The 15,108-nt window shown below is 35.5% G+C and overlaps 1 protein-coding gene across 1 annotated transcript in view; it reads left to right on the top strand.

The window, feature by feature from the left end:
• Positions 1-15,108, top strand: part of RBFOX1 (RNA binding fox-1 homolog 1) — a 917,418-nt gene that overhangs the window by 845,627 nt on the left and 56,683 nt on the right. The window contains 1 exon segment of the mRNA XM_055806591.1: positions 4,176-4,256. Coding sequence (XP_055662566.1) covers positions 4,176-4,256 — 81 coding nt within the window.

Raw genomic sequence — 15,108 nt, 5'->3', positions numbered from 1 at the left:
TTACCGAGTGCAGCAGTGCAACTTCTGTCCTCTTCCTTTTTGCAAATCCCCCAAAATTCTTGGGGAATAAATATCAGCACTTTAAATTGGAAACTTTTTATTTATGAGCAAAGGTACTAAAGTCACCCGTACTGGGAGGTGATGCATTTTAAGCTCAGGTTCTCAGTAACAGTGTATAACCTTCATACAGTCCCGGGACTGAAGGTTTCTAAAAGTTTTGTCTCCTTCCTGTGACCCGCAGGGCTGCTCCCATGGTCAAGGCCATGCAACACTGTTAATTTTACATCAGCAGCATAATTTTAGCTAACAGTAGGTATGATTATTATTTTTTTTTTTAGCTGAAAGTGTTTCAATTTATACTTCTACAAAGGAGCTGTAAGAGATTCCAACTAGTTGTGCAAATTCCTTTAAACTTATTCCAGATCAAGCTGTCTGTAGTGCTGGCTACACAGCGGTTCCAGTTAAAAGCTATTTTTAACAGAAGTGATTTAAAATCCTGGCTCCCTGGTGTTGATTGTGGGTATTTCTTAGCTACCTGAGTATTTAAGAAATACAGTTAACTTTGTCATGTGACTTGTATGAGCCAGTGCATCATATGAGTCTGTGCATCATCACTAGTACATTGGTATTTCCACTTATGCTCTGTATATTAGTTTATTATAAATCACATAAATAACAACATACAAAAAACTTATATTTGAAAGTATGAAAAATTAGGAAAGTACTTTTAGTCAGATATCTGGGAATCATTTGGGACTGAATTTTTAGTATTCTAAAAACATTAATGACTTCACATCATTTTCTTCACAGCCCTGAATATTGTTAGAATAATTATTTCCTCAAAATAACTATAGTGCTTGAACAAAGGACGTAATCGAACAGTAAGATTCTTAATCATGGACTGTAGGAGAAAACATTGGAGGAAGAGAAGTATGAGTGGGAATAATTTTTGATCTTGAAAAGTACATTTTTGTCCACGCTGCCCACCTGTGTACCAAGGTTGATCAGTGACTCAGTTGGGCAGGATCTGCACAGTCTCAGGGTGGTGCTCAGCTGGCACCGCCGCGCTCTGCTGCAGCACAGCAACACAACCCACTGGCTGCCTCAGCCTCTGCAGGCTGCTCCCCTCACATCCCACCCCGCAGCGTGGCTGCCTCAGTTTCCCTTCTGCCACCAGTCTATGTAAAGCTCTCCTGAGTGCCTGTAGTGAATACACTCTCCAGGCACATATGCTATGTTTTTTCTGATCCTTTTGATGGAGCAAGTCAGGAGGGGCTTTCTGCTGGTGACCTCCGAAATCCTGTCTCACTGGTCACGTGTCTGCTGTGACCAAAGAAGTAGATGCTCATACTAAAGAAAAGCAAAAAAGTGTGCAGATTGTTCTTAACGAGAAAATATCAGACTTAAATATGCTAATACACAAGGTATCATAGAATTAAAAATGGACTCATGGATGACTGTAATTTTCTGAAGTTCATCAGCTCCGTGATATTATTAAATTACAGTTTGAACAGAAATATTAAGAACTTAATATTAAAATCCTCTTTCTTAAAAAAACAAAAACAAAAACACACAAAACACCAAAACCCAAAACCAAACAAAACCCCCAAACCTTCATTCTGTCATGAGAGAATCTAGTATTCTAGAGGAAAAATATTATTTTTTTTCATTAGGGAATTTTTAGATTGTTTCAGTGTTCTGAGGTTTATTCAGAAAATCTTATTGTAAATAATTCAGTCTTTCCCCACTTGTTTTAATTACAATTAAAATATTTTTAATACCAAAATTAGATGCAGCAGAAATAATCTTTTCTCACAAAAGTAGATTAAAAAGTTTGGTATTTTTCTAACAAAATCTAATAATAGTGGTTTAGTTTTTAATATTAATTTTATGCACAAATTACACAAAGGCCGAATGTCAAAATATAATTAGAAAGCTCTATGCAACAAATTAAATACACTCTAGTAGCATGGATAAAAAACCATCTGTTTTGAAGAACTTTCATTAGAAATTAGAAGACTAGAGTAAGGAAATTTGGATTTCTATGAGATGAAATCAGAAAAAATATAATAATATTAGTTGCAAAGAATAGGAAAATACCTGTAGACCATGGAACAAGCGAAGTGTCATCTGGAATTTATGTTAAGTAATATAAAAAAGCTACTGTCTTCAATTTCTATAAGCCTTTTATCTTTATGTATTTACTAAACATGCTTGAAGTCGTTATAGTTACATTAGTCTTAAAACTTCATGAAAATTATTGATTTTAACAATTCCTTCCTGCATTTCACTCAGCTGGAAGAATGTCACTGTCTTCAGCTCACTTTCATTTTCTGGCTTCTGTAGTAGCACAGGTGTTGAAGCATCTATGATGTTAACACATCCCGTTCCAGTGTGCGCATTTGTAGTGCCAAGAGCCTGTGTTGGTAGGTCTGTTTATCTACCAGCCTGAAAATGGTACTTGCTATTAGCATCTCAACAGGTATATGCTCATTTAACAGCTTCCACTTGTGGATTTTTTTGAAAGGCTGAGAGAGATATGTATCAATATAGTCAACTATATCCTGTCTTTAAGGGGGGGGAATAAATTAGCTTGTTATGTCTTTTAGTTCTGTAGTGGATAGCTGGAAAAAAAGCAGGCATCTCCAAATCCTGTTAGTTAAGGGTGTGCTCTTGTCTGGGAAGGTTGGAAGCATAATATTTCATGAGATTTCCAGTGGTCACAGTCTTAGATAAATTGCATAAATTCTAAGAATTATTTTCCTTTAGTATTTCTTTCATTTCTACTTCAACTGACAGCTGTGAGCAATAATCAAAGAACTTGTTAATGACAGAAATTTTTTTGAAACATTTTTTGGAAAGAGCTGTGGTCTGGTAACTGGATGTAAGTTGAGAATTGCTCTTGTAATGCTGTATTGGAAACATGCCTACCATTTGTAAGTAATCTTGTCTTTCCGAACATACTTGACTCAACTCTGTTGAGTTATGTTGCTTATAAGTCAATGCGTAACTTCTAAAGCCTCACAAATCTTCATATAAATTTTGTATTTGAAATTGTGTGACTTGCACATCCTGACAGCTTTAAGTATGTCAGTGTATGTATATAAGTAATTTTGTGTAATATATGTGTGTGTATATATACACACATATATCTGCAAAACCAGATGTGTCACATCCAGTTCTTCCTGGTGAACTGTATTCCAGAAGTGCAGAAATTTTGTTACTAGCGGGAAAGTATAGTTGTTTTTACATCTAATCAATGTTCAATCTGTGTTCAGCTAAGACTGTTAAAATATAATTTTAAGATGTTGAAATAGTAAGGTGTTTTATTTAGGTTCATTTAAAAAAAAAACGAACAAAAAAACACCAAAAACCAAATCAGGAAATAAGCCTAACCTTCTGTCATTTGTTCAAAATGAACATGCATTGCAAAAGTGTTGTTTTAAATTTATTTTGTTATCACTTTTACTTTTTGGGGTTTTTGTGTTGTTGTGTTTTTTTTTTTTTTAAAAAAAAAGAAAGGTTTTACTTATTTTCTTTTGTTTTGTTCTTAATCCTGCATCCAGCTTATATACTGGAAAGTAGCTTATGTTGACGTATTTCTCATTTGAGCAAAAAATACTGAAATCTTCACGTGTATTAGTAAACGCTTGTGCCCATGTTAATTTACGCCACAGAACAGAGATCATCCTTGGCCTGACAGCTGGATCTGGGAGCTTTGCAGCTGCTGCAGCTGCTGGGTTTGCTTGAGTGGCCTCTCATTGCAGGCAATGTTAGGGAGCTGCAGCGAGCAGCTGGGTGGGCTGGGTGGGCCAGTTGCTCCCAGTAGCAGCAGGGCTAACTGGGCAGCTCCTGATTGGAGAGTAGGGCACAGAGGGAGAGAGAGCAGCTGCGCAAGGGGCTGGTGGGCACCACCAACACCCGGAGCCTGCACCAGCTTCCCTGTGGGCTAAAAAAAGGTGTTTGTATTTGGGGGGATGTCTGTGTTTTGCTTTTGCAAATGTATAATTGTACATGTCTGTTGGGGCTCTTTCTGCTTTGAAGTCAAAGGACAAAAAGTGCCCCTGCTTCACCGCACTGCTCCGGTTATGACTTTATTTCTGTTTTGAGATAAAAATTGAGGTGTAGTGTGAGTGTTCCAAAACCAGATACCACTCTCTCTCTCTTTCTTGTAGGCAGGGTGCTGCTGTGCCAGGCAAACCAGGAGGGATCTCCCGTGTACAGTGCCCCCAGTTCACTAGTATACACATCCACAAGTAAGCTAGTGTTATGGCTCTTTTTTTGTTTTGTTTTGTGACAAAAGCACATTAATGTGAATTAAGCCCCCTAAAAGTGTAAACTTTCCCAATAGCTCTTGTTAAAGTAAATGTGGTATTTATAAACATATGTAAGTAATGTCAACAGATAAATCAGTGCTTTTAGTTGCTTCTATATCCTCAAAGTATATTTCATTTAAAAAAAAAAAAAAAGAAGAAAAAAAAACCCAAGCCACCCAACAAAAACCCAAAGACAACCTGTGTTGCAATGTTCTACAGAAATGCTCAGAAGTTGTTCAGTAACAGTAAAACTTTTTTGAATCCAGTACTGTTGTGCGCTCTGCATTTTGTGTAGAAGATGAAGTTGTGTTTGTTTTTTTGTCCTGGTCACAACTGTGATTGAATAAACAAAACCTCTTATTATCATACTACCATTTCATTGTGTCAGGAAGCAAATAGATATGAAGTCTTTCACAAAAGGAAAAAGCCTCTGTGGAAGCGGGTATTTCGAATTATAAAAAGCTGCCATAATAAAAATAGCAGAGACGAGCTGATGAAACAGATGCTGCCATCGGCCAATTTTCTGTACAGAACCGTGGAGAAGGAATGTGTCTTCTAAAGTTCTGAAGCAGCAGCGGAACCAATTCTTCTGAGAGCGTTTTAGATTGTACTGGTGGTACCACTGGTGCCCATTCTGAAATCTAGTCAGTTAAGAAGCCTGTAGCTTAATGAAATAGTCATAATTGCAGCTTAACAGCAGCATTTGCTCTGTGTTCATAGCAGTCCTCTCTAAAGGAAATGTTTTACATTGTCTGATTTAACATTATCGGATACGCTCTTTATGAAGATTGTATTCAATATAGAATGCAATTCTACTCTTTTAAAGCTTATCTAGACTACTAAAACAATTAATCGCTTTTATTAATTAAAACTAGGAATGAGGACAATAGAGTTCTGTAGTGATCATCTCTACAGTCATGTAACTCTCTTATGTCAAAGGCTATGAATGTTATCCCTAGAGCTGCTGCTTTTACAGTATAAATATGGGATCTACTTTCAAATCAGGAGTCTACAAATACATAGTTAACTAACAAAATATATTAAGTGTCTTAAATTGGAAATGAAAGTATCAGTTAAATATGCATTAGCTTCCAGGTGCTCCAGGAATATTTTATACCATGTCACCTTTTCAAAGCAGTGTTGATTTTTTTAATCCTTCTGATAACACAGAGACAAAATACTGTTTAAATCAATGTTCCCTTTTGTACACTGTTAGTGCGCTATTCCTTTTTGGCTGAAATACCAGTCTTTGACTGAAATTCTTTTCCTGGAAAATTGTGCAAACATTTCATTCATCTCATTTTTAGGGAGCTTCTTTTGGAGGAGGGGGGCAGTGTTTGTTTTTCATTTTCTGGAAATTACTCTAAATAAAGCCTTTCTGAAGTTTACCCTGTTGCTCCTATTATCTCACTGAGTTCTATCCTAGGAAAATTATTTCTGGGGCTGCTGTTTACATTGCATGGTATTTCCACTATTATTAAATCCCTAGATAGTCATTGTATAGCTAGCTAAGCTCTATACTTCACTGTTTCCATTATGGCTCATGAGTCAATCCCTTTGAAAAATCTTATTTTGCAGTGGTGCTCCTTGAATAATGATATCCTAACAAACACCTGTTTGTTTTCAATTATGCCAAATACGTAGGAAAACAGACTTGCCTATCTGCCTCCCACTGGGCAATGTGTAATACACAGTTTCATAACAGCGATTGTTGGTAGCCCTTGCAGTAGAAATTATTACACCTTTCTTTTTTAATCTGTGTGTCTGCAAGTCATGGGGATTTTTTTATTATGTATAGTATCTCATATTGCCAAAGTGTAGTTTCCCCCTCAGGGTCACAACTCCTAATAATACAATCTTACTGCAATTACTGATGATTGTAATTATTTACTTTTTTTTTATTTCTCTTTATTACAAAACTTTCAATAAAGATGTAAAATAGTTCCATTTCTATAGGAAATTCTACTAAGAAGTGAATAGAAATGAAGTTTGAGTTTTGTCTCATTTTTCTTTCATTTTAAAGATCTTCTATATTCCATTTTTTGTGTACCTTTGTAATATTGAAATAACGACTGATAAGTCAATGTTAACATCTATGAGAATAGTACTTTTACTATTATCATTCCACATAGACAACAATATTGCAGCCACCTTCTTTGAAGAATTTGTTAATAATTTTTTCTGTTTGTACATATATTGTAACCATGTAATGTTTCAGAACAGCTGACAATGTAAGAATTAAGAGTTTTTAAATTTGTAATTGTTTTAACAGAAGGGAAAGAGTCAGCTGAGATTTTTAAAGCCCTCTGAGAGGTTTGGAGTTCATGAAACGCTAATGGCATTTAGGAATTTTCAGGTATTTTGGAAGAGGATGGTCCCCACTTTTAGAAATGTTGTCTTTAATTTGACTGTTCATTTTTTGCTCCCAAGTTCTATTCTATAAGGAATGAAGGACTGAAACATGGTTGTAAAATGTATTTTTCTTAATTTGACTACATTTATTTCTCATTTAACTTTTTGACTTTTGACTGTAATTGTCACTAGTAGTCTGATGACTTTGAACACTTCTACACCCCCCCCCCCCCCTTTTTTTTTTTTTGGCTAGCCATAAAGAAGAGTGCATTTTGTAGAGCTACTCTTTCCCTTCTGATGTTTTATTTCCCCAGGATATATTTTATGTATCACATTGTACGTTTCCCTGTACAGTGATTAGTTACACCTCTGAACATGTCGGGAGTTGGAAACATGGCTCTGCTTCCTTCCATCACTTCTGGCCCTTCACATAATACAGAAAGAAATGAGCTGTTTCTTCTGGAAGCAGTGGAACAAATCAGTAGCAATAGTCTCTCATGCCTCATCTGTTCTCTTATGCTGAAGCAGAAGATGGGACCTGGATCAGTTTTTCATTTGCACATCAATTCTGGGCATAGATAATTTGTTATGTAGAAAGCATAGTTTCAACATGCAAATGTGTTCCCATCTCTTGGTGGGACAGACTCTGCCTTATTGAGACAAGCAAAGGAAGGAGGCTCATGGTCTCATCTTGCTGCTATAGATTCCCTTAGCATTGACATCTTGAGGACAGAACTAATACAACTGATTTCAGTTAAATCCTTCATTGTTATCTTAGTGCAGAATGTAGACAAGTATTGGAAGGAGATGTATCTAGAAAGTAAAGATTAGACTACACCAAGTTGCAGCAAGTAAGTAAGCATTCACTGGAAGCTTCCTGGAGGATAGATACCCATGATATCTCATTGAAACTTAGAAAATCAAACAATTCTGCTGCACAGAACTTGCAGTCTCTTTTTGCTAGACACCTCCTAGACTAGTTGCTTCCAGAGGAAATTTTAAAATCCTGAAGACATTTGTATCTACTGGTAAATAAGAAATATATAAAGAAAAATTGTGGAACTTTTTCAAATTGAAGCCACTCAAGAATGGGATCTGTGAAAATATTAAGACCTGTTGGACAAAAGGAACTTTCAAAAGAAGAAAAAAGTTCTGCCATTGAGTATCTATCACTGTTCTACAAAGGACAGTAATATAGCTGGGTATGTATGGTTTAAAAAGACAAAAATATGAATCTGAATTTGTGCAAGGTCCTTTAGAAACTGTTTAGTGCCTGTTTTCCCCATTTTTCTGTAATGTAGAAGTGCCTGAAAATGTGAGTGAAGTAGAAGTTAATTGAGAGCCAAAACATAGGAAAGAAGGAAGACCTGAAGTCATAGAACCGTAGATTAGTTTGGGTCAGAAGGACGAGGCTGCACCAGGGCAACTTTAAGGGTGGAGACTGCACAGCCTTCCTGGTCATGTGTTCCAGAGCTTGAACGTCCAAAAGTGGCAACCCCTCTTCTTTCAAGTTATGTTTGTTGCCTCTTGTCTCCCCAGTGTGTGCGCCCCTGGGATGAGCCTGGCTCTGTTTTCTTGATCACCCTACTCTTCCCTTTCATAGCAGGGGACAGAAAGGGAGATGCGCCTGTCAGTGGAGAACTTCTTTGTGCTCTGGAATAGCTCAGCAACACACTGGGGCTCCCTAAGCACTAGCTGACGTAGTGAGGAAGCCAGCCTCAAAAACCTCTCAAAAATTTGCAGTTGTGCATACTGAGGTCACCTGGAAGGCAATGAGAGTCAGATTATAAATGCTAACGAAAATTCAAAGGCAGCTAAACATGTTCCACTCTCTAAATCAGAACTTTGGTCTTTGTAACCTCTAGGCTTTGCTTTAGCCCCACGTAACAGTAAACATACTTGGTTGTCAGCTATGTAGCACCTAGTAGATTTTTCTGAGCATGTCTTAAAGGGACTGGATAGCTAACATAGATGGTAAAATACTAAATTGCTACATGCCTTTGTGCAGAGTGATGTGCAAATGAATGCCTGTTTTTCCCAAATGTTTTGCATGCCCATAAAAGAGAATTTTGCCTTGACTTCAATGACTACATTTTAAACTGATGTCAATTTTGGCTTACGTTTTATAAATTTTAGCGTTGTTTCATCTTCAGTAAGCATGCTTGTCAGCTCCAAAATATACCTGCTCTTTTTCCATAAAGTTTCATTTTTTTTTATTCAGAATAAATAAATCTTTCATATTGCAATCAAGTGATAGAATTAAAAGAAGAAAAAATTAAAATGCAGAAATCGGATATTAATTTACTTAATTTTATCATACTCAAGGGCAAACAAAGTTGATGGCCCAATTTTTATTTGATATATTGATTACAATTTTGTAAGAAGTGGTGGTGGAATTCAGCAAAAATGATTAAGGTGGTACAAATGCTTATAAATCTGTCCTACATTGTTCGTGTTCTTTAATTCTAATTGTCTGATAAAACTTCCATCAGTTTCTGTAATTAACCTAGTGGTCTAATGAATTTCCAGATCACTGGTTATTCATTTCAATATAGTAAATGCCATTACATTGAGTTTAATTAATACAAAGTAAGTTCACAGTCCATTGTATCGTTAGAATAGAATTTTATTGTTTTAACTGTTTCAATTATGAATATTTTTCCTCTTATATTGTTTGTCCCATTTATAGGCTTGAGTATTCATTGTCTGTTCATACTAAAATAGTATAAACCCTTTATAATTAAAATATTTAAAACCCAATGCTCTTCAAATTCCCATCCTCAAAATATCAGCGTAGATATTTTTTGTATTTATCATTTCAACTATTTTTAAATAGAATTCAGTCAGTGCCAAACTCATAATCCCATGGTATGCCCTAGAACATCTTATTTGTCTTGATATTCCTTTCACAGAAGTACATATGACAGATAAGCACTCACCAGAGAATACTTTTGCTTTGCGTCAGACAGATATTAAAACAATAAACTATGTTGCCCTGGGATTTTAGCTTATGAGCAACCAGAAAACAACAAGGCAAAGATGAGATGTTTTTGAAAGGTGGGAAGGCAGTTCTTTCAGAAAATTCCCTAGAAACCTTTGATCCTGTAATATTTTTGGCAAGAAATATTTTTAATGCTTAAGTTCTTTTAAAGCAAATCAGGCAACCACATTCCATTACTTCGGAACAGGCATTAGAGATGTTCCTCCATTATCTTAATACTCCTGCTGATCGAAAGTTATGCATTATAGTCCAGGAGAGAAAGACAATCTATAGCAGAAGCTTAAAGTATTAATTATATGGTTTTTATGTATGTTCTCTGTTAAAAACTTCTCAACAGAAACACAATATGTATTTCAGACACATGTATTTTTTTTCTTCCCCGCCTCCCCCCGCCCCCCCCCCCCCCCCCCCCCGTGGCTGTTTTGTTTTGATTCACAGGTGGAGGATAGTTCTGGAGTGTCTTGGTATGCATGGAATAAATAAGGAAAATCATAAATACTGAGTATAAATACCACATCCAATAGTAGGATTTCATTTGAGGACTTGTGGTACAGAAATGAAAATTAAGTAAAGCCTGCTTATTCAGTATGTCTGTTGAACACCCTTGCTTAGAAGTAGGTTAGTTGGCTTACGAATGTTAGTAAACTACCTAAAAAATGCTGTATGGAACTATTTTCATGTTTCTTGTTTCACTGTAGGCAGTGTAGGTTTTATTTTTCTGTGGCATTACTGATGGATTGAAGAAAGACCTTTGACATTTCTATTATATTCTGGGATATTTCCAGTACCAAGAAGATTGCGTGGCATAAATATACACTTTCAAAAGGTGATTTAAAGTGCATTTCTGAGCAGAATCATTAGTGGAAACATTTGGTTTAGAAACCTTGATTCGGTTGATTTTGTCAGGTTTAATCTGTTGCACACATGTAACTACCTGAAAATTATATTGTAATGATGATAGTTGTCTGATTATTGCCCTGAGGCTCCGAGCCACTGAAGTGTAGGTGCTCCTGGCATTTGCTATATCCTTTCTGGGCTTTGTATGTAAGACATGATTGACCGTATGCAATCCAAGTGGACATACAATTTTATTGTAATGACATCAATGATGAATTTGTTGTGATTTTATTGTTGTTGTTTTTTCTTTATTTGTTGTGATTTTACTGTTGTAAAAAAAACCAGGGAGAGACCGTTTAATAAGCTTGTCATTTTGAATTGGTATAAATTCAACTGAATTGGTTTAAAGAATGGGTATTCACATGGTATAAATAATTTGTGTATGTTACAGCATTGCAAAATTAAATGTGAAAAGTTTTCTGCAAACTAAATTTTTAATTGGTCGGTTTTCTCCTACTCTAAATCAAGTCACTTCATCACTATTAAAATGTATTGTAGATTGTGTTTACATGTTTGTGGTTTTGTCTGCTTTTTTATTGCTTCATAGGAAAAAGGTAGAGTAGCCCTGCAAAGGAGTTGTGTGATTCAGCCAACTTAACCATTGTAGAGCTGAGATCCATGAATGAAACTGCAAAAATCTTGCCCAAAGGGAAATGTCCATACCATTGAGTAGACCAGTCACACATATTGTTTCTAGGCTACAAAAACATTATTACTTAATATTTAGGAGTCAGACTATCTTTTAATGTGCTTCCTGAATTAATTAATTGCCTTTATTTAAAAAGTTAAGAGAATCACTTGGTAGTAGCTCAGGGATAATGTGAAAAGTGTCTTTCATTGTCTGTATGTTAAAATACAGAGGGTTTACATGAAAGTTTAAATAAAGATGTCAATAAGAAAGAGGAAGGGAGGTCTACTAATTACTGTCCACGATTTCGCCCCTCCCCCGTAAAGAAGTGTAAAAGGCTGAAAACTCATGTATCACTTCCAGAGAAATTGTTGGAATGTCTTCAGAAGATTTTTACACAAATCTGAATGCAGGGTACCGCTGACTTTCTAAGTCAGATAGCTCTAATAAAAAATTAACAAAATTCAGTAAAATTATATTATTACGTATTATGTTTTATTCTTGATGTAAGTATCAGTCTTTCTAAACAGTAAAGTCAACCTCTTCTGGGATTTTTTTTGGTAGCGCTGCCTGAAATCCTTGTTACATCACTCTATATGGTCCTTCTGTAACTATTTTCAGGGTAACTGTCCTTTTACTTTCTGCCTATGGATATTTTAAATGGTGACTAATAAGACATCAGTAAGATGTATGGTAGTTGTCCAGAATCTGTACGTTTCATTCCACTCCTGCAAATCTGTGTTTAAGTGTCTTATTGTTTATATCATTTTTCTGTTAATCTGTCTAGTGATGGTGCAGTGGGTCTGAGCTGAGCTAGTACACTTCAGAATTTTGTAAACTCGCATCTGTGCCATGGAGTTTTTTTTCAGCTATACACCATCCTAATGTGTAGTGGGGTACCTAATGGGTAGTGGGAAATAACTGGAAAGGTGTGCATAACGTTTTTAATAGTAAATTGTGGAGCGTATCTTTGTCCTTTAGTTCAAATAATAAAAATGATGTTTTACCACGGACAGCTGGGCATCTCGTGTATCTTTATTTAGTGTTTTTCCACTAATGAAAATATAGCACTTGGCCACTGGCAGTGCTTGTGACTAACCAATGAGCTAGGACAATAGGATTGTTTGGACTTCCTCTTCTCAGTACACAGCTAAGCTGTGAGAACTACATTTAGTATTTTATTGCATCATGTTCTATGATGTTGTTATACATAAGATCCTTTGTGTAGAGTCCTAGATGCAGGATTCTGATGTTTTCTTAGCTTTGCATTCTAGATGTTATGTTACTCATTTTTAATAGGTAGGCACATGCAGCTGACCATACATCTCAAATCATTCTGTCAGATGTAAAGTTGTTAATTTTGTGGTTTTCATCTTAGCCTGTAGCATTTAGTTTCAAATAAAGATTTACTTTAGTGTTACTCTTTCTTGTATCATTGTGACAGTTGTTGTTAAATCATGGCTGTTAAAACCATGTTGTATACAGCAAAAATCTTCAACCTGAATTTCACAAATATTAAGTACTTTTGAGGAATTAACATTTTTAATATCTATATGACTGCAGGTGTTTTGACTTTTTTTTCCATTATGGCTTGGATTAGGTTAATAACTGTTATTTTCTTCAATTGCTTCCTGCCTAAATTGCTTGCTACAATGTACTGACAACTATTTTTTTTTTTTACAATTTAATAGTTTTGTTGTTTTTTAGTAATCCTTGTGTCATCCAGACAGAACTTCTTTTAACCACATAATTGACTTTCATAAACAATCAAATTACTAAATTTTCTAATCTGTTTGTAGCAGTGTAGTAGTTCATCTAGTTTTCCACAGCCATGTCCTTTTTACTTCGGCTCTAAAATGGTGTTTAGATAGACACAGGGGAATTTTTCCATTGGCTTGGAATTTGTAGGTGTCCAACAACCAAGAACACAAGACAAGTTATTGATCACTTTGATCATCTATATTTGAAGATTGTTCATTAATTTAAGACCAGATGTGGCTTCTCTGATCTCTACTGTTTCTTTTCCTTTATGGCTTAATTGCTGTGGTTATTTTTACCTATTGAGCTTTTTCTTGTGTGTTAGTAATTTCTTTTGTGAAGAGTCAACTGTTCTTTGTACATCAACTATTGGTATTCTTTATAACATCAGCTATGCAGTACTCTTGTTAATAAGTGCACCATAAGTAATTTGACTACCAATTATAGCATTTTTTATCCAAAGTTGTAGGTTGGTGTAATAACATAGCTTTACAAAAAAATTCTCCGTCATCTTATTTGTTCTTTTTTATCCCTCCATATCCTCCATATTTTTCTGCCTGTTAAGAAAAAATCCCTTGATGTCTGAGGGATTCAGGTAGCTGCATAAAAAGTCCAGTAAAAGAAGGATGAGATGTATCAAATGTCTGATAATCACAGAATCACCAAATGGCTGAGGTTGGAAGGAGCCTCTGGAGGTCACCTTGTCCACCCGCCCTGCTCTCAAGCAGCGTAACCTCAAGCAGGCTGCCCAGGACCACGTCCAAACAGCTTATGAATATCTCCAAGGATGGAGACTCTACAGCTTCTCTGGGTACCGGTGCCAATGCTCTGTCACCCTCACACTGAAAAAGTTCAGACAAAAAGTTGATGCAGTTTCCAGGCTTTGGCATCAAGATTTTGCTCCCAAGGTTATAAATTCCTGGTATATAATAGCCTCAGTATACATAGAAAGCAGTGGCTTTGGAAACAAAGGAAAGCAGAGAAAAAGAATGATTCCATAGTTTTAAAATAATGATAAAGAAAACTAAGTGTGAGTTCGTGATATGCAGGTCGATGATGAGATAGTAGATCAATTTGGTCTGCAATTTGAACTAAAGATAACCAAATAAAAAGTCTTGATGGAACAGTTGAGTGTCCTCCTGCAATTTAACAGAAGAATAAGAAGTTTAAATAGGAGGTTGCTTTTTACTGAAATATTGTATGTATGGGTTTTTTGAGTGCATTTGATTATGTTGGTGATTTCGTATGGAAAATTCTAACAAAACTTATTTTTCGTATGTCTGGGGATTTAATAGATGAAAACAGTGCCTTAAAGCCAGCTGTATTCCTTCTAGAAGTATTTACATAGTCTCAGTGTATACCTTATTATAAAAAGTTTGACCAAATTTATGTAAAATTTGGTGCTAATTTGGGTTTGACTGGAAACTTAATGTGGTAGTGTTGTGTAAAGGGATTCAATTACAGTGTGCAGTGTTTTGTAAGTAACTGTCTCACATAAAAAGTTAATTAATCAGAGCTGTGTCAATTTCCTTGTGCCATGTCAATTTGCAGCAAGGTAATTAATCACTAATCGCCCAGCATGCAGCAAACTAAGGGACAATCCATGGGCCATTTATTGTTATTTTTTCCAAAATAAATGGCACACAGAGCCATGAAGAAACACATCTTGCCTTTCATAATATTTTTATTGACAGTTTTGCATGTCGTAATAGACTGCAGCAACAAGCAGCTGTAGTTCAATGGAATATGAATATTAAAGAAACAAATGAGACCAGATTTATAGGCCATTGCTTTTCTGTTATGTCAGTTTTGAGATTACACTGAGCAAATGAACAGTGAAAAATTACTCTTCCATGTGGAGAATGGTGATTAGACTTGTACATTAATTAGAGATTTTTGTTTTCCTTTTTAATGCATTTCAAATGAGAATGTCCTATAAGTAACAGTTTGTCCAAAATACAGATTTATTAATTCCTAGACTATAGTGTTTAATACTGACATATATGTTTGTACAATAGGACGGAAATAGTTGTTCTATTAATTTTAGGTATGTGTTTCAAAAAACAAATAGATTGTGACTGAAAGAAAAAGAAATGACCAGTTCTGACTGTATTTGACATATATGGCAAATTTCATTTGAGTTCAGTTAATTCACA

Source organism: Falco peregrinus, chromosome 5 (genome assembly GCF_023634155.1).
Source record: "Falco peregrinus isolate bFalPer1 chromosome 5, bFalPer1.pri, whole genome shotgun sequence".
Taxonomy (NCBI): domain Eukaryota; kingdom Metazoa; phylum Chordata; class Aves; order Falconiformes; family Falconidae; genus Falco; species Falco peregrinus.
The sequence above is the reverse complement of the archived record's forward strand: the minus strand, read 5'-3'. Positions and strand labels throughout refer to the sequence as shown.